General features: G+C 42.8%; 1 protein-coding gene across 14 annotated transcripts in view; it reads left to right on the top strand.

Moving 5' to 3' along the window:
* The window catches only part of osbpl8 (oxysterol binding protein-like 8), a 282603-nt gene that overhangs the window by 164260 nt on the left and 93436 nt on the right, over positions 1-24907 (top strand). Inside the window, exon 2 of one of the 14 annotated variants that reach the window (XM_041215508.1) lies at positions 13905-13970. The exons of the other annotated variants lie outside the window; for them this stretch is intronic. Within the exon in view, the coding sequence (XP_041071442.1) occupies positions 13961-13970 (10 nt within the window). The 5' untranslated portion in view covers positions 13905-13960. The remainder of the gene's footprint in view (positions 1-13904; positions 13971-24907) is intronic. 14 annotated transcript variants of the gene reach the window in all.

Raw genomic sequence — 24907 nt, forward strand, 5'->3', positions numbered from 1 at the left:
AACACTTACGGCACAGAAGGAGGCCAGTCAGCCCATGGTGTCCGCACTGGATCTCCGAATGAGCTATTTGCCTACTGCCATTTTCTCACCTTCTCCCCATGACCCTGCACATTCTTCCTTTTCAGATAATAATCCAAATGTCTCTTGAATGCCTCAATTGAACCTGTCTCCATTATTCTCAGGAAGCGCATTCCAGATCTTAACCACTTGTAGAGTGAAAAAGCTTTTCCTCATGTTGCCATTGCTTCTTTTGCTAACTACCTTTAAATTTGTCCCCTTTGGTTCTCGATCCTTTCACGAGTGGGAACTGTTTCTCCAGACCCCTCATGATTTTGAATACTTCTATCAAATCTCCTCTCAAACTTCCGTTTAAGGAAAACAGTCCCACTTCCTCCCAATCTGTGTAACTGAAGTTCCTCATCCCTGGACCCATTCTCGTGAATCTTTTCTGCAGTCCTCCAATACCTTCATATCCTTCCTAAAGTGTGGCACCCAGAATTGGGCACAATATACCAGCTAAAGTCAAACTAGTGACTGCCCTTGACATCAAGGCCACATTTGATCTATGTTATGACACAGCAGTTGGTAAAGCTGAGTTATTTAAAAATCCCAGAGGGAAACTTCAAACAGCTGTCATAACCTATATTTTTATTTTGTATGTTTGAGATGCAGCTCTGAATTCAGGATCAGACCACCAGTTCTCGAGAGGTTTTTATATCAAAGTACAAGACATTTACTAATTTACACAAGTTAAATATGTACCCATGGCGACAAGTTACTACTATCATAACTTTTAACAACTTCCTAAACTAATCTCTGTTAAGGTAACAGCAAACCATAGACTTAACCAGACACCAGGCAAAGCATTTTCACTTTACAAATTCAAAATGAGGTTCCTTTCCTTTCACTTTGGCTCCTGTGCAGTCACAGGGGTAGGCTGACAGGCTTTGATCTTGCATTGCCTCTGCTCTGCACACACAAAACTGCTGTCTGTTATACCCAGCACATCTTTTTGAATGTAGATTCTCATTGTATCACCAGCCCCTTTGAACTCCCCCTCTTCTAACAATAAAACCCATATCATAGTACCAATTTTATTAGTAATATAAACATTGCTTGATATCTGCTAGCTAGGTGCCAGATTTCACTCCCCTTCTTGAATGTTCTATTCAACAAAATACAAATGCACTCTTACATCTCAAAACGAGTACACATCAAAGCACCCAGACTAGTTGGCTTTAATCCAATTAAGACACACCCACAGACTAAACCTCTATTTTAAAAAATAATCATTTCTAACAATATTATATACATTAATAGCTTCATGACACCGAGTGTGGCATCAAGGAGCCCTAGCAAAACTGGAGTCAAGGGGAATCGGGGGAAAACTCTCTGCTGGTTGGAGTCATACCTAGCACAAAGGAAGTTGGTTGTGGTTGTTGGAGGTCAGTCATCTCAGCTCCAGGACATCACTGCAGGAGTTCCTCAGGGTAGTGTCCTCGGCCCAACCATCTTCAGCTGCTTCATCAATGACCTTCCTTCCATCATAAGGTCAGAAGTGGGGATATGATGGAAAATGATGGAAAAACTCAGCAGGCCTGGGCAACATTCACCCCCACTGTGGTTGACTGGGCTCTCAACTGTGTCTGACCCATCTTCCCCACCTCTGCCCTCACTCCTTCCCTTCACTCCCAGAGCCATGATAGGGCTCCCCATGTCCTCACTTTTCACCCCACCAGCCTCTGCATTCAAAGGATCATCTTGTGCCATTTCTGCCAACTCTAGCATGATGCCACCACATCATTTTCTCACCCCCCCCCCCCCCCAGCTGTCAGCATTTCGAAGGGACGGTTCCCTCCGGGACACCCTGGTCCACTCCTCCATCACCCCCAGCTCCTCAACCTCTTCCCACGACACCTTCCCTTGCAATCGCAGAAGTGCAACACCTGCCACTTTACCTCCCCCGTCCTCACCGTCCTAGGCCTCAAACACTCCTTCCAGGTGAAGCAGCGCTTCACTTGCATCTCCTTCAATTTGGTCTACTGTATAGCAGATACTGCCAGACGTGCTGAGTTTTTCCAGTACTTTCTGTTTTTAAAGTAAAGTCCCGCCGTTCACGAAGGTCATGTTCCTGCAAAATCTCACAAACGGCAAAATCGCGAACAGGGAACATGCTTTTGGATAGGACTCTATTAGGTCGGTTCAAGCCATGAGAGGGGAGCATTGCTTTGGGCAGTATTGTGATGCAGTACCTGTAGACAACAGACGGGGGAGCCTCTGAGCAATTCATCGGTGAAGATTTCAAATTGCATCGGGTATTAGTTTTGATGAAAGATCATATGGTAAATAATATTTGTGGTTGGAGGGAAAGCAGAAGATCCAAAGGATTTGAGTATTACTTCATCACAGTGGTGTCACCACAAATGACTATTAGGTATTTTGCCTGGACCAAATAAAAAAATACTCCAACCCATTATCCCCACCCTTGCACCCACTTCCAGCCTACCCTATAGGTGCACCACTATCCTGGTTTCTACTGTCTACTGGCTCAATGAAGCCAGATGAATTCACTCTCTTCCTGACTGATGGGTGCCTGAGTCTTTTAGGCAATCACAGTCTCTTGTTAATGTGGCTGATGTTAATGCGACCCAAGCACCAAGTTGGTTTGAGCTTCTTGCTAATGCTACATGTACACCACCTGCCCAGTCACTGCAGAAAACTAAGGACACATCCTATGTTTAAATATGCTGAGAGTATGGCTGGGATTTTCAATTCTGAGTCGGGAACCTGCCCGTCAGTTTAGTTCAAGGTCCCATCCTCGCACACCATGTTCCTTACATGCCCACCCCAGATTTTCAAAGGGCCAGGCAAATTAATGGCAGGGAGGTGTCCACCATCCAATTCAAGATGGCGGGCAGGCTTCCCGAGAGCTGGAGGACCAAAGGGAGACCCTTCAGCTCTGACGTGGTGGCATTCCCTCTGGTCGAGGTGGGGACTACCCGTTCGTGATGCAGAAAGAGAGAGTGCCTTAACATGAGGAAACCATGGATAACTGAACATTACTCATGATGGGTGAAGGCGATGTACCGAGTGCAAAGCGCGGGTGGGTAAGTGAAAACATGAAGCAGGAAGGTGCAAATGGCAGGACTTTACTGTATTTCAGGTTTCCAGCATGCGCTGTACGTTGCTTTTATCAGAAGTGGGGATGTTCGCTGATGATTGCACAATGTTCAGCACCATTCACCAATCGTCAGATACTGAAGCAGTCCATTCCAAATACAGCAAGACTGGACAATATCCAGGCTTGGGCTGACAAGTGGCAAGTAACATTCACGCCACACAAGGCAATGACCATCTCCACCAAGATTTCTAACAGTTGCCACTTTATATTCAATTGCATCACCATCGCTGAATCCCTCTCGATCAACATCCTGGTGGGGTTACCATTGACCAGAAACTGAACTGGACTTAGCCATATAGATACTGTGGCTATGAGAGCAGGTCAGAGGCTAGGAATCCTGTGGCAAGAAATTTACCTCCTGACTCCCCAAAGCCTGTCCAGCATCTACAAGGCACAAGTCAAGAGTGTGATGGAATCCTCTCCACTTGCCTGGATGAGCTCCAATAACACTCAAGGAGTTTGACACCATCCAGGACAAAGCAGCCCACTTGATTGGCACCCCATCCACAAACATTCACTCCCTCCACCACCAATGCACAGTGGCAGCAGTGTGTAGCATCTACAAGATGCACTGCAGAAACTCACCAAAGCTCCTTAGGCAGCACCTTCCAAACCCACGACCACCACCATCTGGAAGGACAAGGGCAGCAGATAGATGGGAACACCACCACCTGGAAGTTCCCCTCCAAGCTTGGCTTGGAAATATAGTCTCAGTAATGGTGCCCATAACAATTATCGTCGATTGTTGTAAAAACCCATCTGGTTCACTTATGTCCTTTAGGGAAGGAAATCTGCCATCCTTACCTGGTCTGGCCTACAAGTGATCCCAGATCCATAGCAAAGCAGGTGACTCTTAACTGCCCTCTGCAATGGCCTTAGTTCTAGGGAAATTAATGATGGGCATCAATGCCCACATCCCATGAAAGAATAAAGAAAAAAAAATTCTTACACCTTGATTGAAACAGAATTGCAAATGTTTGAACCTGTCCTAGATGGATTTTTGATTCACCTCAATACTACAGGATAAACCTTTCACTTTGTGAATCCATCTTATCAACCTTGTTGTAACCATGAATCAACTTTACCTGCCAAGTTACCAGTTTCTTTGCAATTTTAAATGGCTAATTATAACTCAGAGGATATTTGGATGCCATCAGTAGTTATGGAGTGGGAAAAATATAAAGGGTGGAGGAACTCGCATTTATAGGGCAATTTTCATGTAGAATCATAGAATGGTTACAGCAAAGAGAGGCCATTTGGCCCAACATGTCCATGTCAGCTTTCTGCGAGAGCAACTCAGCTAGTCCCACTGCCCCATCTTTTCTTCATAGCCCTGTAAATCTTTTCTCCTTCAATAATTGCTCAATTCTCTTTTGAAAGTCACTCTTGAATCTGCCTCCAAGAAGCCCCAAACTCTCTTGCAGCCAGTGAATTTCTTGTAGAGGTAAGGTTGGCAAATATAGCAAAATCCCCCAAACAGCAATGTGATAAATTACTAACTGATAAATGAAGCATGAACCATTTCATTATATGAGCATTTGTGACTGAACTGAAGGCTGCAATCATCAGTTCATGTCCCACCTTACAATAGAGGAAAGGTCATTGATGAAGCAGCTGGTTGGGAGCAACTTAAAATACCAAGCAGCAAGGAGCCTCCAAACAGAAGACAAAACACCAAATTCTGAGTGAATCAACTGAAATTTGGAAGGTCAGGAGATACAAAGCTTAACTTAACCTTTACTTTTGCCTTGGCCTTATTGGTTCACAAATACATGTTGGTTAGAATCCTGAGAGAACTTTCTTGCTGCTGTTCAGATATATATCTTGCATTTATCTGAGCAGGTGGACAGGACCATTTTTAATATCTAATCTGAAATGTGACCCCCCATATGGTGCAGACCTCTGTCAGTACTGGCACTGGAGTGTTAGCCTAGGTTATATGATTTTAAGTCCTACAGAGGAACATGAACCCATGGCCTGCTGACTTTGAGACAAAAGTGCAACCACTGAAGCTAGTTGGCACCATAGGGGTCGGGAAGTACTATGAAAATGACTAGCATTTGTGTCTGTAACTTGATTCATGTGGGTTTTATAGCTGATCAGTTGTCTTCTGTCTGGTTATTATCTCTCTAGTTTTGTTGGATAATTAAGTGTCTTCAACATGTAACGTTAAAGTGCTGCTGGAAAATGTGAACCTCAAGTAAAAACGTCATGGACAGTTTATTAATTGTTTGGGTGTTGTTAGGTTACACTCATTACAATAAGCAATATTCCAATTGGAAGGTAAATTGAGACAATCCATTCCCTCGTACAGTGTATTAAAAGTATTCATTGTTCGTCTTGTGGGCTTGTAATAATGAATATATTAGTTTCCACTTAGAGATATTTTTCAGTTTATATTGGGTGCTTCTTTGTCTTTTGGTACGTTTGTTGTTTTGAGTGGTTTGAGAATGACAATATGCTGAAGTATTGTTTATTTTTTGGCCATTTGCATTTAGTTTACTACGTGCACACTAAACCGTAAAGCAAATATTCTTCAGTGTAACATAAAAGTTAAAAAAAAGCTTATTGCTATGCAACCTCCTAACTCATCAAATTTTAGTTGTTCACTTGTTTTTTTAGTTGTTTGGTGTATTGTCCTCTGTTTGCAGGCTGTTTACTGATCAGCATTTCAAGTTGTTCATAACCATCTTCAGCTACATGCTCAATGAACTTCCCTCCTTCTTAAGGTGAAAAATGGGGATGTGCACTGATGGGTGTACAATGTTCAGTACCATTTGCAACTCCTTAGAAATTGAAGCAGCCCCTGCCTGGGTGGTGTAGCAAGACTGTAGCATCCAGGCTTGGGCTCATAAGTAACAAGCAACATTCGAGCCACACAAGTGCCAAGCATTGACCATGGAATCATTGAATGATTGCAGCCATTTGACCTGTCGAGCGTGTGCCATCTATCTGCAATAGCAATTTTAGGTTGTCCCATTTCCCAGACTCTTCCCTGTAGCCCTGCAATTCTTCTCCGTTTTGAAAGCCACAATTGCGTCTTCCTGCACCGCCCTTTGAGGCAGCACATTCCAGATCGTGATTCCAGATCGTGATTCCAGATCGTGATTCCAGATCGTGATTCCAGATCGTGATTCCAGATCGTGATTCCAGATCGTGATTCCAGATCCACATTCCAGATCCACATTCCAGATCCACATTCCAGATCCACATTCCAGATCCACATTCCAGATCCACATTCCAGATCCACATTCCAGATCATGATTCCAGATCCACATTCCAGATCGTGATCACTTGCCGTGTCAGAAAAATGATTTTCCCATGTTGCCTTTGGTATTTTTATCAATAACTTTAAATCTGTGTCCTCTGTCTCTGAATTCTTCCACCATAAGGTCATGAGAAATAGGAGACATAGGCAATTTGGCCCATGGAGCCTGCTCCACCATTCAAATAAGATCATTGCTGATCTGATGTGGCCTTAACTCTACAGTCCTCCCTACCCCCATAACCCTTGATTTCTTGTTGATCAAATATCTGTCTAACTCGACCTCGATTGGATTCAATGACCCAGCCCCCACTGCTCTCTTGGGTAGAAAATTCCACAGACTAATGACCCTCTGAGAGAAGAAATTCCTCCTCACCTCCATGTTAAATGGGAGACCCCTTATTTTCAAACTGTGCACCCTAATTCTAGATTCCCCAGCTTTTCCACTACCACTTCTTTATCAATTTTTAGCCCATCCAGTCAGAAAATCTGAAGTATCTCCTCCTTCACTATAACTTTGGCTGCACCTTCCTTTGCAAATTCGGATGCAAAATTGTCATGTAGTACCTCAGCCATGCGCAGATCTCTTTTTGATCCCTACTCGGCCCTACCCCTCCTCTTACTATCCTTTCTCTATTTATATGCTTATGGAAGACTTATGGATTCCCTTTTATGTTCGCTGTCAGACTCTTCTGATGCTCTTTCTTTGCCCCTCTCATTTCCCTTTTCATTTCCACTCTGAACTTTCTGTATTTAGCCTATTTTCACTTATGTCATTAACTTGACATCTGTCATGTGCACCCTTTTTCTGCTTCATTTTCCTCTCTATTTAGTTTGTCATCCAGACAACTCTGGGTTTGTTTGCCTTACCTTTCCCCATTGAGGGAATGTACCCGAATTTATCTTCTCATTTAAGGCATTCCATTGTTTGATTGCAGCTTTGCTTTCCGATCTTTGATTCCAGTTTTCCTGGGACAGATCCGTCCTCAACCCTCTGAAATTGGCCCTCCACCAATTAATCATTTTCACACTGGATTACATCTTGCCTTTTTCCATAGCTAATCTAAACGTTATGACGCTACGATCACTGTTCCCTAAATATTTCCCAACTGATATTTGTTCCAACTCTTTCTCCTGATCCAGAACCAGTAATACCTTCTTCCTCTTTGGGTTGGAAATGTACCAATTAAGAAAATTCTCCTGGACACAGTCAAAAACCTTCTTCCTCTGTCTGTATTCTACATTATTACGTTAGGCTAATTTAAATTCCCATTGTCACTACTCTATCGTTCTTACATGTGTCTATAATTTCCCTGCTCTATGGCTTTCCCATAAGTTGGTGCCCTAATGAACACACCCATCAGTTTAAGGGTACCTTTACTCTTTGGGAAGGATGTGAAGGCTTTAGGGAGTGTGCAGAAAAGATTTATGAGAATGGTTGCAAAAATGATGCACTTCAGTTACATGGATAGATTGGAAAAGGTGGAGCTGTTCTCCTTGGCGAGGAAAAGGTTGAGAGGAGATTTGATTGAGGTGTTCAAAATCATGAGGGGTGTGGACATTGTGGATAGGGAGCAGCTGGTTCCCCTTAGTTGAAGGATCAGTCACAAGGGGACATAAGTTCAAGGTGAGGGGCAGGAGGTTTAGGGGGATGTGAGGAAAATCTTTTTTACCCAGAGGGTGGTGAGGGTCTGGAATGCGCTGCCTGGGAGGGTGGTGGAGGCGGGTTGCCTCACATCCTTTAAAAAGTACCTGGATGAGCACTTGGCACATCATAACATTCAAGGCTACGGGCCAAGTGCTGGTAAATGGGATTAGGTAGGTAGGTCAGGTGTTTTTCACGTGTTGGTGCAGACTTGATGGGCCTCCTCTGCACTGTGATTCTGTGACAGAGTAAAAAGGGAGGAACTGTTCCTATTGTTCAAAGGATCAAAACTGGAGGACAGCAGCTCATACAACTATATGAATTAGGAGTGGACCATTCAGCCCCTTGAACCTGCTCCATCATTAAGTAAGATCATGGCCTCAACCCATTCCACCTACCTCCGATAACCTTTGGCTCACTAGTTAGTCAAGAATCTATCTACCTCTACCTTAAAAATATTCATTGGCCCTGCCTCCACTGCTCTCCGGGGAGACTCACGACCCTCTGAGAGAGAAGAATTTCCTCCCATCTCTGTCTTCAATGGGAGACCCCATATTTTTAAACTATGTCCTGTAGTTCTAGTCTCTCCCACAAGGGGAAACATCCTTTTAGCATCCAATTGTCAAGTCCCCTCAGGATCTTTTATATTTCAATAAAATCACCTCTCATTCTCCTAAACTCCAGTGGATACAGGCCCAGCCTGTCCAGCCTTTCCTCACAAGATACCCCACCACACCCCCCCCACACCCCCCCACCTCCCCCCCACACCTCCCTCCCCACCCCCCTCACCCCACCCCCGCAACCCCCCCCCCCCCCCCCCATCCCAGGTATCAGTCAAGCGAACCTTTGTTGAACTGTTTCAACGTATTTTTATCCTTTCTTAAATAAGGGAGATCCAAATTGTACACAGTACTCCAGATGTGGTCTCACCAATGCCTTGTGCAACTGTAGCAAAACATCCCGACTTTTATATTCCATTCCCCTTGCAATAAACAACAACATCCCATCTGCCTTCCTAATCACATGCTGTACCTGCAGACTAACCTTTCCTGATTCATGTATCCGGACACCCAGGTCCCACTGTACCCAAAGTTCTGCAACCTCTCTCCATTTTAATAACATGCTGCTTTTCTATTCTTCCTGCCAAAGTGGACAAGTTCACATTTTCCCACATTATACTCCATCTGCCAAATTTTTGCCCAGTCTTTGTCCTCCTGCAGCCATGCCTCTGTAATGGCTATCAGATCACAGATATTTATTTCTAGTTGTGCTGTAAATTGATCTGTTTTCTTACAAATGCTACATGCACCCAGATACAGAGACTTTAGTTTTTCCTTTTTACGATTTTTAAAACCTCTAGCCTTATCTGTTGGTGCACCCTTAGGTTAGTTAGTATAGTTATATGTCTCGCCGTAACACGCATCCCAGCATGATTCAGGTGATAACCAAGCCAACGGTACAGCTCCCACTTTTCCCAGTACTAGTGCCAGTGCCTCACGAATCGAAACACATTTCTTCCATTCCAATCTTTGAGCCAGGCATTTAACTCTCTAATCTGATTTACCCTATGCCAATTTACCTGTGGCTCATGTCGTAATCCAGAGATGATTATCTTTAAGGATCTGCCTTTTAATTTGGCCCCCAGCTGCTCGTATTCCCTCAACTGAACCTAATTCCTAGTTCTACCTACACCATTAGTACCTTTGTGGATCCTGAACCCTGGCACCGGGCAAGCAACACAGCTTGGCTGCAGAGAACTGTGTCTACCTCCCTGACTATATTGTCCTAAAACACCACTACATTCCTATTAACTCTCTTGCTTGGATGGCTTCCTGTACCATGGTGCCATGGTCAGTTTGCTCACCCACCCTCCAGCCACCACTTTCAATTATACAGGGTACAAGAACCTCAAACCTGTTGGACAAATGCAAAGGCTGTGGCTCCTCCACTTCTACCATCTGCGTCCTTGTACCTGCCTCACTCACAGTCACATCCTCCTGTCCTTGACCACAGAAGACCCTATCCTAAGGAGTGTGACTGCCTTCTAGTACAAAGTGACCACTCCTGATGCATCGGTGTGTGCAGCTCAGCCTCCATCTTACTGTGTCTGAGCTGAAGCTCCTCAAGCTGCAGACATGTTTGACTTGGATTACCCCAATGTTCAGGAATTCCCACAATCTGCAGTCGCACATACATCACCTGCCAGCTTTTTTCCGTGTTAATTCATTTATTCTTAATTAATTTAAAATGAATAAACCTGCTACTTCCAAAAACCTTTACTACTGCTCGTAAACCTCATCATAACTAATAAAACCTTAGAATTACTCATAAATTACACGGCTTTTGACGATAAACAAGCAAAGTATTCACCAACTAATCACTTATCTATTTCCCAGTGTTTTCACACTTTGAATTCTCTCTGAACAGGGCATTCCGCTCCGGAGTTGCAGACTGCACTAGATTGGATAGCTCTTCTAGGTTATGGTTGCTGCCTCCAGGTCCTCTTTTCACCCGCTCTTCTTGTTGCTGCTGGCTGCCTCCGAGTCCTTTTTTCACTCACTGTTCTAAGTGGTGGTTACTGACACTGTGTCCCCTTTTTGCCCGCTCTTCTAGGTGGTGGTTACTGCCTCTGTGTGCACTTTTTACTTTCTTTTCCACAGGATCAGTGGGCTGATTGGCCTCCTCCTGAGCTATAATTATTCTATAATTCTGATACTATACTTAGAAGTATAGGTCTGAGGCAAACGGGGATGTGGTCAGTGACATGCCTCGTGGTTTCCCAAAGCCCTTCCACCAGTGACTGTGGTCAGGACTGTGGTGGAGCACTCTCACCTTGTCTGATTGAGTGCACACTCAACACAGGAAGCTCAACACCATCCAAGACAAAGCAGCTCACCTGATTAGTACCCCATCCACCACCAATGCACACTGATAGCGTGTATACCATATGCAAAATGCACTGCACCAACTCACCAAAGCTACTACAGCATCGGTTTTGTGATTGCCCTAGTCCCCATTGTATTTACAAACTACCTGACTGTGGCTATTCACCTCATCAAAGATCAGTTGTCCTCTGGTGTAAGTATTAAATACCACGTAGATAGAAAACTCTAACCTCGGTTCCCTCCAAGTCAACAGAAGTCCAGTGTACAGAGCAATTGTCATCACTACTCCTATGTCTTATGTATCCATCAGTGACACATAAGAGCATTAGAGAAATTCTATCAGCAATGCTAGTTCAATACCACCAGGCCCCAGTACCATATTAAATATTATATATTGGAAGAATGGTGGAAGGCAGATGCAATAAATGGTGGTGACTGAGCTAGGTTAGGTGCTCAGTACTTAGTTTGCAATTATTGCATAAATCAAGAATCAGCAAAGCTAATTGAGTACTGAGGTATGATGTGAGGTTAATAAAATACAAGTCAAAGGAAGTCCTCCTGAGGAACTATAGTGCTCTGATCAGGCAACATCTTGTGTACTGCCTTCAATACTGGTCATGAGACACATTGGAGCTAGCATAGAGAAGGACCATTAATTGTACTGAATGGAGGACTTAATGCAGGGTTCCAGAAATAAGATTGCTTCAGCTGACAATTATTTCAGTCTGCTCCTGCCCTATTTATTGCTATCTTGATTCCATTTTTGCTCACCTTGTACAGTCTCTCCCTACTTATGTCTGTGACTCTTCCTGTGCCCTTAACTTGTACAGTCTCTCCCTACTTATGTCTGTGACTCTTCCTGTGCCCTTAACTTGTACAGTCTCTCCCTACTTATGTCTGTGACTCTTCCTGTGCCCTTAACTTGTACAGTCTCTCCCTACTTATGTCTGTGACTCTTCCTGTGCCCTTAACTTGTACAGTCTCTCCCTACTTATGTCTGTGACTCTTCCTGTGCCCTTAACTTGTACAGTCTCTCCCTACTTATGTCTGTGACTCTTCCTGTGCCCTTAACTTGTACAGTCTCTCCCTACTTATGTCTGTGACTCTTCCTGTGCCCTTAACTTAACCATTTCCAGTTTCCTAGCCCTAGCCACTTCCTCTTCATAATGGACATCCAATCACCCTACATCTCCATTCCCCACCACCTGGTTCAGCTTGTTCTCACTCACTCAGCAAAGTGATGGAAGCAGTCATCGACAGTGCTATCAAGCAGCACTTACTCAGAAATAACCTGCACAGTGACGCTCACTTTGGGTTCTGCCATGGCCACTCAGCTCCTGACCTCATTACAATGTCACGACTCACTGGGGATAGTGCGCTGTAATATCAGCCTCACTGGAGACAGTGCGCTATAATATCAGCCTCACTGGAGACAGTGCGCTGTAATATCAGCCTCACTGGGGACAGTGCGCTGTAATATCAGCCTCACTGGGGACAGTGCGCTGTAATATCAGCCTCACTGGGGACAGTGCGCTGTAATATCAGCCTCACTGGAGACAGTGCGCTATAATATCAGCCTCACTGGGGACAGTGCGCTGTAATATCAGCCTCACTGGGAATAGTGCGCTGTAATATCAGCCTCACTGGGGATAGTGCGCTGTAATATCAGCCTCACTGGGGATAGTGCGCTGTAATATCAGCCTCACTGGAGACAGTGCGCTGTAATATCAAACCCCACTGTTCCCTCAGCCACAACAAATGTGAAACTGTTTGATTAAACCGCCAGAGTGCCCCAATTCTATCTAAGTGTTTAATTTAGGTTAACAGAATATGAGCACCAAGTTGGTAAACTTAATAAGTAAATAACTGTTTATTGAACAAACTGTCGTTAACCAGTGGCAAAAGAAAGAAATATGAACTGCTAATTTCTAACACTATAAACTTAAACTCTACCCCCTTCTTAAATCCCTATGCACACGCATACAAGACACATAAGACACACAAAAACATGGATTTTAAGGGTGGGAGAAAACAGTTCAATAACACCAATTCTGGAGCACAGGATTCAATGGGTTGATTTTGATCGATGTCTTTCAAATTCCTTTCAGTTCTTAGTGATGACACGAGGTTGTCTTCCAGCACTTTCAGCATTTAGTTCATTGTCACTGGATCAAAATCATGGAACTCCCTCTCTAACAGCACTGTGGGTTTACCTGCAGCACATGGACTGCAGCTGTTCAAGAAGACAGCTCACCATCACCTTCTCGAGGGCAACTAGGGTTGGGCAATAAAAGTGCTGACCTAGCCAGCGACTTCCATGTCCTGTGAAAGAATAAAAAAATCTTTGAACAACTTTTCTTTCAACTCCACTCACTTCCTTCGAATAAAAGATGTTACTATGGGTCCCAGTTATGCCTGCCTTTTTGTGGGATCTGTGGAAATGCATTATTCCAGCGCTAATCAGCCTCCCTCCCTCACTTATTTTCTAGTACACTGATGGCTGTCTCAGTGTCGCCTCCACTCGCCATGAACTGGAAAATTTCATTGACTTTATTTCCAATTTGCACCCTTCCTCACTTTCATCTTCACCTTCATCTGGTCCATTGCTGACTCTTCCCTTCCTCGACTTCCTTGTTTCCAATTCTGGAGATGAGCTATCTACTAATGTTCACTACAAACCCACAGATTCCCACAGCTACCTCGACTACACTTCCTCACACTCTGCTTCTTGTTAGGACTGCATTCCATTTTCCTAGTTTCTCCATCTGTGTTGCATCAGTTATGATGCAACCCTATCACAGACCTTCTCCTATGTTCATCCTACCCCCTCTCCCTTTCCACAGGATTAAAAACGTATACATTTCTATTTCTCTTCAATTTTGATGAAAAGTCACCAAGCTGAAACGTTAACTCTGTTTCTGTCCACAGATGTTGCCTGACCTGCTGAGATTTTCAGCTTTTTTTATTCTTATCTCAACAGAGTTATGAGCAAAGGTGAGAAAAACTCTTGAAACTTGAAAGGAATTGAATGAGGGGGAACTGCCAAGAGGTTTATACAATGTTAATTTAAATAGAAATGGGTAAAAGTAAAGCATAAGAAGCAATGATGACATGACAAAAGCTTTTTTATAGAGTGAGTGGTTAGGGTCTTCTTATGACCACAGCTGATTTTAGTTGCTCCGCAAACCAAATCCCAGAGGGAAACTTGGCTTATGGGCCACACCCTTTTTTTGTATTCTGATAATGAGAACTGATCTCAGCATCAAGAAGTCCAGTAACACTTTTGGGAGTTTAAAATTAAAAGTAAAAGTTTTATTGTCAAGAATAAAAGAAAACTTAAGCACACAACAGTACAGATGCACAATTAAGGTTTCTCTTACAACACAATCCCCAAAAAGACTACCTACTTGGTAAGACCCATAAGTAAACACCTTCCAGGCAACACTCCCTTATAGATAAAAGCAAAATACTGCAGATGCTGGAAATCTGAAACAAAAACAAAAGTTGCTGGAAAAACTCAACAGGTCTGACAGCATCTGTGGAAATGAAGACAGAGTTAACGTTTCGAGTCCATATGACTCTTCAAGATGAAGTGTCATACAGACTCGAAGTGTTAACTGACTCCCTTAAAGGTATTTAACTGTAAAAAATCCAGTAATATTACCTAAGGCAAACTGCTGTAGCTTCAATAAAGGCATACCACATGACCTGTAACATCTTTTCACTGTGCTGTGAAAATCCAAATTCAGAATAAAACTACTTTTTGCAACCCAAGACTTTTCTGGCTTGACTGGATGGTTGATTCAAACTGCATCCTTCTCCCAGTCCACAGCTCCAGCTATAGCTCCAGTTGCCACACTTCATATCTCCAACTCAACAGCTCCAGCTCAACATAGCTACAGCTGAACATAGCTACAGCTCAAAATAGCTCCCCATAGTAACTCGAATACCCTTTTGCCTTTCATTTCAGTTTCCATTGTTCTCACACCTCTTTGAAACTCAAATCCTTCCAAATATAAGATCTTTCACGTTTTCATCTTGCCTTTACTTTCGGGTCAATAAAATATAATATCCCCACTTCTATTTAGCTATGGAACTCCTACAAGATGCAAACATATTTCTTGTTACCTCTGACTCACCTTTGATATTCAAACAAACTCTCAACTTATCTAAAATTGCAAATATTAGATCCAGCCTGTTGACATGTACCTCAAACTTAACTCCTCTATCCTTTTCATGTTTTAAACCTCCCCAGACAACTTGAGTCCTATTAATCTCTGCCCAGCTCGCTTAAGTCATATACATACACAGCCTTTTTCACAGAATAACACTATATTCCCCAAAAATATTTTTAAAAAACATCTATTTCTCAAAGTCTGGAATTCACTGCCTGAGAGTCTTGTGGAGGCAGATTCAATTGAGGCATTAAAAAAGGGAATTGGACAATTATCTGAAGGAAGAACATTTGTGGGGTTATGGGGAAAAGGCAGAGGAATGACACGAGCTGAGCTGCTTTTGCGGAGAGGCAGCACCGACACAACGGCCCAAGTGGCCACCACTGTGCTGTAATCATTCTCTGATTCTATTGATTCAATGACATCAGAACAAGAGGACATGGATATGTAAACTGGTAAAACTAAATCAAGATTGTGTCAGGAAGTCGTGTTCAATCCCTCTTCAGTCAGGCATCGTTTGAAATGAAGTTGGAAACTATAATGAATGAATCTTAGTTTTCTATGAGAAAATAAGCTAGATTAGACAAATGGCTTCCTTCATCCTGACTTAATGTCATTATTGCTCACCAGAAAATCTCAAATTTTGGGGAACAAGGCGTTTGTTTGTTTATTCCCTTTCTATATTGGTATAGCTTGGCATAGTGTTACTATCAATTTTTGTAATTTTGATTCACCATCTTACATAATGTTTTATTGTTCTTGCTGCCCTACCTCCCCCAATGGCCTACCTCTGAATGAGGCTGTAGAATGGAGGGGAAAGGAGAATATCTTGCAAACATATTTTCTTAATGGACTAGCTTCCCAAGTGATTTTCTACTAGGCAACTGCTTTGCACTGTGGGATAGTTGAATTCCTTTCAAGGATATGGAAGGTTGTACTTTAGTTACAGCAATTTGCAGTATTATATGTCAGTCCATCAGTTTGACACACTCATGCTATAATGCGTTTTCATCAGTTAGGATTGCTAAAAGTTATACAAACTTACGAAATAGGAGCAGAAGTAGGCTATTCAGCCCCTCGAGCCTGCACTGCCATTCAATAAGATCATGACTGATCTATTTGTATTTCGACTTCCACATTCCCATCTACCCCCAATAACTTTAGATTCTTGCTAGGCAAGGGAGTCAATCTGCCTCTGCCTTAGAAATATTCAGTGACCCCATTTCCACTGCCTTCTGAGACAGGGTTCCAAAGTTGCTCAACCCTCTGAGAGAAAAAATTTCTCCTCATTTCTGAACGATAAGAGTGACCTCTAATTTTAAAACAGTGCCCCCTAGTTCTGGACTCACCCACAAGAGGAAACATCCTTTCCATGTCCACCTTGTCAACTCCAGTGGAAACAAGCCCACCCTATTCCAACCTATCCCCATAAAACATCCTGCTTATTCCAGATATCAATCCAGTAAACCTCCTCTGAACTGCATTCACATCCTTCCTTAAATAAGGAGACCAAAACTGCACACAGTATTTGAGACGCAGTCTCACCAATGCCCTGTATAACAAGCATAACATCCTTACCTTTATGTTTAGTCCTCCTCATAATAAAAGATTAGGCTTCTTGACTGCATGCTGTACCTGCCTCCTAATGTTTTGTGACTCATGTACGAAAGCACCTAGCTTCCCCTGCACCTCGGAATTCTGCAGTCATTCTCCTGCCAAAGTGAACAACTTCTCATTTTTCAACATTATACTTCATCTGCCAGATTTTTGCCCACTCACTCAAGTTATCTATATCCGCCTGCCAACTTGTTATGTTTTCTTCACAGCCGTCTTTCCTATCTATCTTTGTGCCATCTGCAAATTTAGCTACCATGCCTTTGCTCCCCTCATCTAAGTCATTGATATAAATTGTAAAAAGTTGAGGCCCCTGTGGGAGTCCACTAATCACATCCTGCCAATCAGAAAAAAGACTCATTTATATATACTCTGTTTTCTGCCAGCCGGCCAATCATCTATCCAGGCTAACGTGTTACCACCTACACTATGAGCTTTTATTTTCCGCAATGACCTTTGAAGTGGCACATTATCAGTGCCTTTTGGAAATCCAAGTATGGTACGCTTACAGTCTCCCCTTTATCTACAGCCCATGTTTACTCCTTCAAAGAATAACTTCAATAAATTCAATTAAACATGATTTCCTTTACACAGAACCATGCTGACTCTTCTCCATTACCTTGTGTTTTTCTAAGTGCTAAGCTATAACCTTTTTAATGATGAACTCTTAACACCTTCCTCATGACAGCCATCAAGCTAAATGGCCTATAGTTTCCTGTTTCCTCCCTCCCTTCCTCCTTGAATGGAGGGGTTATATTTGCTACTTTCCAGTCTGATGGAACCTTTCCTAAATCTAGGGAATTTTGGAAAATTAACACCAACGCATCTTATTATCTCATTAACTACTTCTTTTAAGACCCTAGGATGAAGTCTATCTGGATCTGAAGACTTGTCAGCCCGCAGCTCCATCAGTTTGCTCAGTACCGCTTACCTAGGGATTGTAATTTCTCTTAGTACCTCTGTCCCCTCCGCCTAATGATTTACAGCTATTACTGGAATGTTTTTTGTATCCTCTGTAATGAAGACAGAAGCAAAATATTTGTTCATTTCATCTGCCATTTCCTTAATCTCTACTATTAACTTTCCATTTTCACTCTCTAGAGGACCAACACCTACTTTACTTACTCCTTCCATACTCAAATTTCTTTCCCCTGATAAACTTTTCATTCTCTGCCGTCCTTTATCTTCTGACCAATCATCTGACCTGCCACTCATCTTTGCGGTTATATGTTGCCCTTATTTAAGTTTAAAATACTAGCCTTAGACCCATTCCTCTCCCTTTCAAATTGGATGTAAAATTCAGTTATATTGTGGTCACTGCTACCTATGGGGTACCTTTCCCTGAGATTATTAATTAATCCTGTCACATTACCCAATACCAAGTCTAATATAACCTGCTCTGTGGTTGTTTTCAGAATGCACTGCTCTAAGAAACTACCTTGAAAGCATTCTATGAGCTCCTCATCCAGGCTTCTACTGCCAATCTGATTTTTACAGTTTATATGTTGATTAAAATCATCCATGATTATTGCCGTCTTTTTAACCACAAGCACCTAAAGTTTCTTCTTGTATACTTTGTCCTATTGTCATGAAAATATAATAATTTTCATAATATTACTGTGAATTATAGTAAAGATGGATTAATAATGGGGTTTGGATTTGTTTCTCTCTGTGTGTGGGATTTAATTGAATTGGAGACAGCTGGTCTGGAGGCTTTGAGTCATCAACAAGAAGCGGGGTTTGAAATGCTGAATACGTAAACATAGCTGAAGTTTTAGAATGTGAGGTGTAAGGAACATTTGCATTTTTAGATAAATTAGGGTAGCTTGAATTTCAAAGAGATGGTAAGTTGTTACACCTAGCCAGAAGAAGCTAAGCCAAACAGTGTTTATTTTCCCCAAAGATTACTGATAAAATTAGCACTATGAAAAGATTTATATTATGAGAAAGGTAAACTCCCAAAGACATGTTGGAAAATGGAACTTGCATTAAGAAAGGGAGAAACATATATAAAGGAGATGAGGCTATGTGTAAGAGGAAAATGTATTCTAAGACCTAACAGAAGTGTGAAAAGCCCTCAGCCTCTGTGCACCTAGTTGCTGTCTACAGGAACTGAAACCAAGAAAACTCACTTTGAATGTCCAGGGTATTGTTATGGCACAGCTTGCAGGGCAGCTATTTAGGTAATGATATCCAAAGTGTGACAGGAGGGGACAGAGTGTAAAAACATTAAAAATAAGCAATTTTTAAAAATTCATTCACAGGATGTGGGCCTTGCTGGCTAGGCCAGCATTTGTTACCCATCCCTAGTTGCCCTTGAGAAGGTGGTGGTGAGCTGCCCCCTCGAACCGCTGCAGTCCATGTGGTGTAGGTACACCCACAGTGCTGTTAGGGAGGGAGTTCCAGGATTTTGACCTAGCAACAGTGAAAGAACGGCGATATATTTCCAAGTCAGAATGGTGAGTGACTTGGAATGAACTTCCAGGTGGTGATGTTCCCGTCTATCTGCTGCCCTTGTCCTTCTAGATGGTAGTGGCCGTGGGTTTGGAACGTGCTGTTGAAGGAGCCTTGGTGAATTCCTGCAGTGCATCTTGTAGATGGTACACACTGCTGCTACTATGCGTCGGTAGTGGAAGGAGTGAATGTTTGTGGATGTGCTGCCAATCAAGTGGGCTGCTTTGTCCTGGATGGTGTCAAGCTTCTTGAGTGTTGTGGGAGCTGCACTTATTCAAGCCAGTGAGGAGTATTCCATCACACTCCTGACTTGTGCCTTGTAGATGGTGGACAGGCTTTGGGGAGTCAGGAGGTGGGTTACTCATCGCACGATTCCTAGCCTCTGACCTGCTCTTGCAGCCACAGTATTTATATGGCTAGTCCAGTTCAGTTTCTGGTCAATGGTAGCCCCCAGGATGTTGATGGTGGGGATTCAATGATGATAATGGCACTGAACATGGTTGGATTCTCTCTTGTTGGGGATGGTCATTGCCTGGTACTTATATAGCACAAATGTTACTTGCCACTTGTCAGCCCAAGTCTGGATATTATCCAGGTCTTGCTGCATTTGGACATGGACTCCTCATTATCTGAGGTGTCACGAATAGTGCTGAACATGATGCACTCATCAGCGAACATCCCCGCTTCTGACCTCATGATGGAAGGAAGGTCATTGATGAAGCAGCTGAAGATGGTTGAGCCTCGAACACTACCCTGAGGAACTCCTGCAGTGATGTCCTGGAGCTGAGATGACTGACCTCCAACGACCGCAACTATCTTCCTTTGTACTAGGTATGACTCCAACCAGCGGAGAGTTTTCCCCCTGATTCCCTTTGAAGCCAGTTTAGCTCGGGCTCCTTGATGCCACACTCAGTCAAATGCGGCCTTGATGTCCAGTGCAGTCACTCTCCCCTCACCTCAGCAGTTCAGCTCTTTTGTTCATGTTTGAACCAAGGCTGTAATGTGGCCAGGAGCTGAGTGGCCCTCGCAGAACCCAACTGGGCGTTGGTGAGCAGGTTATTGCTAAGCAAGTGTCGCTTGATTGCACTTTGATGACCCTTCCATTACTTAACTGATGTTGGAAAGTAGACTGATGGGGCGGTAGTTGGCCGTGTTGGATTTGTCCTGCTTTTTGTGTACAGGACATACCTGGGCAATTTTCCACATAGCTGGGTAGATGCCAGTGTTGTAGCTGCGCTGGAACAGCTTGGCTAGGGGCGCGGCAAGTTCTGGAGCACAATTGCTCAGTACAATTGCCGGAATATTGTCAGTGCCCGTAGCCATTGCAGTATCCAGTGCCTTCAGCCATTTCTTGATGTCACGTGGAGTGAATCGTATTGGCTGGAGACTGCCATCTGTGATGTTGGGGAACTCCAGAGGAGGCCGAGATTGTTCATCCACTTGGCACCTCTGGGTGAAGATTGTAGCAAATGCTTCAGCCTTATCTTTTGCACTGATGTGCTGGGCTCCCTCCATCATTGAGGATGGGGAAATTTGTGGAGTCACCTCCTCCAGTGAGTTGTTAAGGATATATGAAATTCAAAGAAAAGACATACAATGTGGCAAAGATTAGTGGTAAGCCGGAGGATTGGAAAAGATGACCAAAAAAATAATAAAGAGGGAGAAAATAAACTTTGAAGGTAAACTAGCAAGTAATATAAAAACGGACAGTAAGAGCTTCTTTAAATATATCAAAAGAAGAGAGAGGCCAAAGTGAACATAGGCCTATTAAAGAGTGAGGCTGGGGAAATAATAATGGGGAACCAGGAAATGGCAGAGGAGTTAAATCAATACTTTGCTTCAGTCTTCATGGTAGAAGACTCTAATAGCATTCCGATACTATATCAAGGGAGGAAAAGAGGGGGAGGAAATAAATACAATAACTATTGCCAGAGAAAAACTACTAGGGAAACTAATGGGGCTAAAAGCCAATGAGTCCCCTGGACCTGATGGGCTGCCTGGGATATTAAAGGAAGTAGCTACAGAGATAGTGGAGGCACCGGTAGTAATCTTCCAAGAATCCTTAGATTCTGGAAAAGTCCGAGAGGACTAGAGAATGGCCATTGTAACACCTGTATCCAAAAGGGAGGGAGACAAAAACAAGTTAACTATAGGCCAGTTAGCTTAACATCTGTCATTGGGAAAATGTTAAGAGTCTATTATAAAGTATGTCATAGCAGAGCATTTTGAATTACATAATCTAATCAAGCAGAGTCAGCATGGCTTCATGAAGGGGAATCATGCCTGGCAAATTTATTAGAAATCTTTGAGGGAGTAACCAGCAGGATAGATAAAGGGGAACCAGCGGATGTAATATATTTGGATTTCCAAAAGGCATTTGATAAGGTACCGCACATAAGGCTACTTTTAATGAGATAAGAGCCCATGATGTTGGGGGTAGTATATTAGCTTGGATAGAGGATTGGCTAACTAATAGAACACAAAGATTTGGGATAAGGGGGGCCATTTTCAGGATGGCAACCTGTAACTAGTGGAGTGTCACAGGGATCAGTGCTGGGGCCTCAATTATTTACAGTATATATTAATTACTTAGATGAGGAAAGTGAACATACTATTGCCAAATTTGCAGATGATATAAAAATAGGTGGGAAGGCAAGTGGTGAGGATAACAAAAGGAGTCGACAGGGGGATAAAGACAGGTTAAGTGAGTGGGCAGAAAAGTGGCAAGTGGAATATAATGTAGGAAGATGTGAGGTTATGCACTTTGGCTGGAAGAATAGAGGAGCTGAACATTATTTAAATGGAGGAAGACGGTAGAAAGCTGCAGCACAGAGGGATTTGGGAGTCCTTGTGCATGAATCCCAAAAAGCTAAAAGTTCAGCAGCTAATAGGGAAGGCAAATGGAATGTTGGCCTTTATTTCAAAGGGAATGGAGTATAAAAATAGGGAAGTCTTAATAAAACTATACAAGGCACTAATTCGAGCACACCTAGAAAACTGTGAACAATTTTGGTTCCCTTGTTGAAGGAAAGATTTCCACCATTGGAGCCAGTCCAGAGAAGGTTCACTAGGCTGATTCTGGGGATGGAGGGATTTTCTTATGAGGAGAGATTGAGTAGGTTGGGCCTGTACTCATTGGAATTTAGAAGAATGAGAGGCGACCTTATTGAAACATATCAGATTTTTAGGGGGCTTGACAGGGTAGATGCTGAGAGGTTGTTTCCCCTTGTGGGACAGTTGAGAACCAGAGGGCCTATCAGAGTAAGGGGTCGCACATTTAAAAGAGATGAGAAGGAATTTTTTCTCAGAGGGTAGTGAGTCTGTGGAAATCTTTACCGCAGAGGGCTGCAGAAGCTGGGTCGTTAAGTACATTCAAGGCGGAGATAGACAGATTTTTAATCAGTAAGGGAATCAAGGGCTGAATTTTTAGCTCATTGGGCGGGCGCGGGCCTGACCCAACTGAACGTAAAATGACGTGTGACATTTCGGTCGGCTTGTGCATGCCGTAGTCAGCAGCGCGCCCACTGACAATTAAGGGTCCTATTAAGGCTAGTGAAAAGGTAATTAAAAGAAAATTTTCGCTCTCCGTCCAACTTTATGGCTGGCAGGCAGACGAAAAGGCCAAGCAGCCTTTGCATTTTTTGGAAACCTCATCCCCGGGCAGGATGAGGTGTCCAAATTTCAAATAAAAATAAAGTAAAATTTTTAAAATTTGGTTAAAAGACTGAATCACATGAGAAGACATGTTTTATAACCTTTTTTGTGTTTACTTTATGTTGTTTATGTTGTTTATTTTATGTTGTTTATTTTTTTGTTGCTTATGTCGTTTATTTTATGTTGTTTATTTTTTATTTTGAAAACTGTTCATCCCCTGAGGCAGCTCTGTGGCTCAGTGAGAGTTTCAGCGCGCATGCGCAATTTCTGCACTCGCCCTCTTCCTGCCCCTGCCCCTGCCCCTGCCCCTGCCCCCACCCGCTCAGGCCCACCAGCGTGAAATCGCAGCCAGGGCCCGATCACGAGCGGCAGTCGGCTTTACGAGCGCCCCCGCCGAGCCCGCCCGACAATTGCAAAATTCTGCCCTGAGGGTTATGGGGAAAAGGCAGGAAAGTAGAGTTGAGGATTATCAGATCAGCCATGATCTCATTGAATGGTGGAACAATTTTCTGTTAGATAAACTACTGCTAATTGTTTCTGAGCCTAAACTGAGTTGTAGGGATTTGTCGATAACTATTTACATGATGTTTTGTTGTATTAAATCTGGACTTTGATTGCTGCTTTAACTACAGTAGGGAGCCACTAATACCATCGGCTCTTGTTCACTTTGAAATCCAAGACTTAAGTGGACCTTTGCGTCAAAACACAGCAACCTGACATTTGAAAATGTTTATACTATGGTGTTTAAACTTTCCTTGCACATTAATGGTTAAGGTGAATAGTATCATGTCAGATTAGTGTTAAGCTGAACAAAGCCTGTCAGTTGAAAAGCGGACTAAATCTGACCTCCTTTCACTACGAACTAATACTGATGCAGTGAGACTGAGTTGCTTATTAATAAAAGGAAGCCTGGGCATCAGGAACAGCTGGCCCTTGGAGTGCAAGATTTCTCAATAGTAGCCAGATGCATTCTGAGTATTGCTTACCTTACTTGAACTGGTAATCTTTTTGTATGTAAATTACTTTTAGGAGCTCTATTGCCTTTTGAACAAAGTGTGGATCAAGTGTGGATCATTTTGGTTAGACCAGCTGTTGGTGCATGGTTTGATACGTTGACATAGTTTTGTTTTCTACAATAATTGTGATGTTTTTTGTGTGCTAAGTAGCCTAATGGAAAAGGCTGGTGTGATATTGATCTCTAATTTAGTGTGAACACAAGTTAAGCCAGTTTGTAGTAACTGAAGAAGAAGTAAATGTAAGTGAACTAGGTTGTTAGTGAACTGGGAACGAAATCCATATAGAGGCAGCCCTATGCTCTTGTAAACAGTTTAATAGCTATCTATATAAAAACAAAAAACTGCGGATGCTGGAATGTTGCTCAGAAAGAACTGGGAAGTTAGGTTAAAGGATAGGTCAATACAGATGCAGTGGCAGATGTTTAAGGAGATATTTCATAACATTCAACAGAAATACATTCCAGTGAGAAAGAGAGACTCGGAAGGACGCATCTTCAATGTCTAATTAAGGAAGTTAAAGATAGTAGCAAATTAAAAGAAAAAGCAGAAAATTCCACAAAGATGAGTGGCAAGTCAGAAGATTGGACAGAATAAAATAACAGCAAAGAATGACTGAAAAAGTAATAGTGAGGGAGAAATTGAAGTAGGAGGGGAAGAGAGCTAGAAATATAAAATCAGTTGGTCAGAGTTTCTACACATATTTAAAAAAAGAGTAATAAAAGTGAGTGTTGGTCCTCCAGACAGTTTCTGTGGAATTAATAATGGAAAGTAAGGAAATGGCCAATGAATTGAATAGATTATTTTTATTCTTTCATGGGACATGGGCTTTTTTATTGCCTATCCCTAATTGTCCTTGAGAAGGTGGTGGTGAGCCGCATTCTTGAATCGATGCAGCCCATGTGGTACACCCACAGTGCTGTTAGGGAGGGAGTTTCAGGATTTTGACCCAGCTACAGTGAAGGAATGGCAATATAATTCCAAGTCAGGATGGTGTGTGGCTTGGAGGGGAACTTGTAGG

The sequence above is a fragment of the Carcharodon carcharias genome, chromosome 21, assembly GCF_017639515.1.
Source record: "Carcharodon carcharias isolate sCarCar2 chromosome 21, sCarCar2.pri, whole genome shotgun sequence".
In the NCBI taxonomy this organism is placed as follows: Eukaryota; Metazoa; Chordata; class Chondrichthyes; order Lamniformes; family Lamnidae; genus Carcharodon; species Carcharodon carcharias.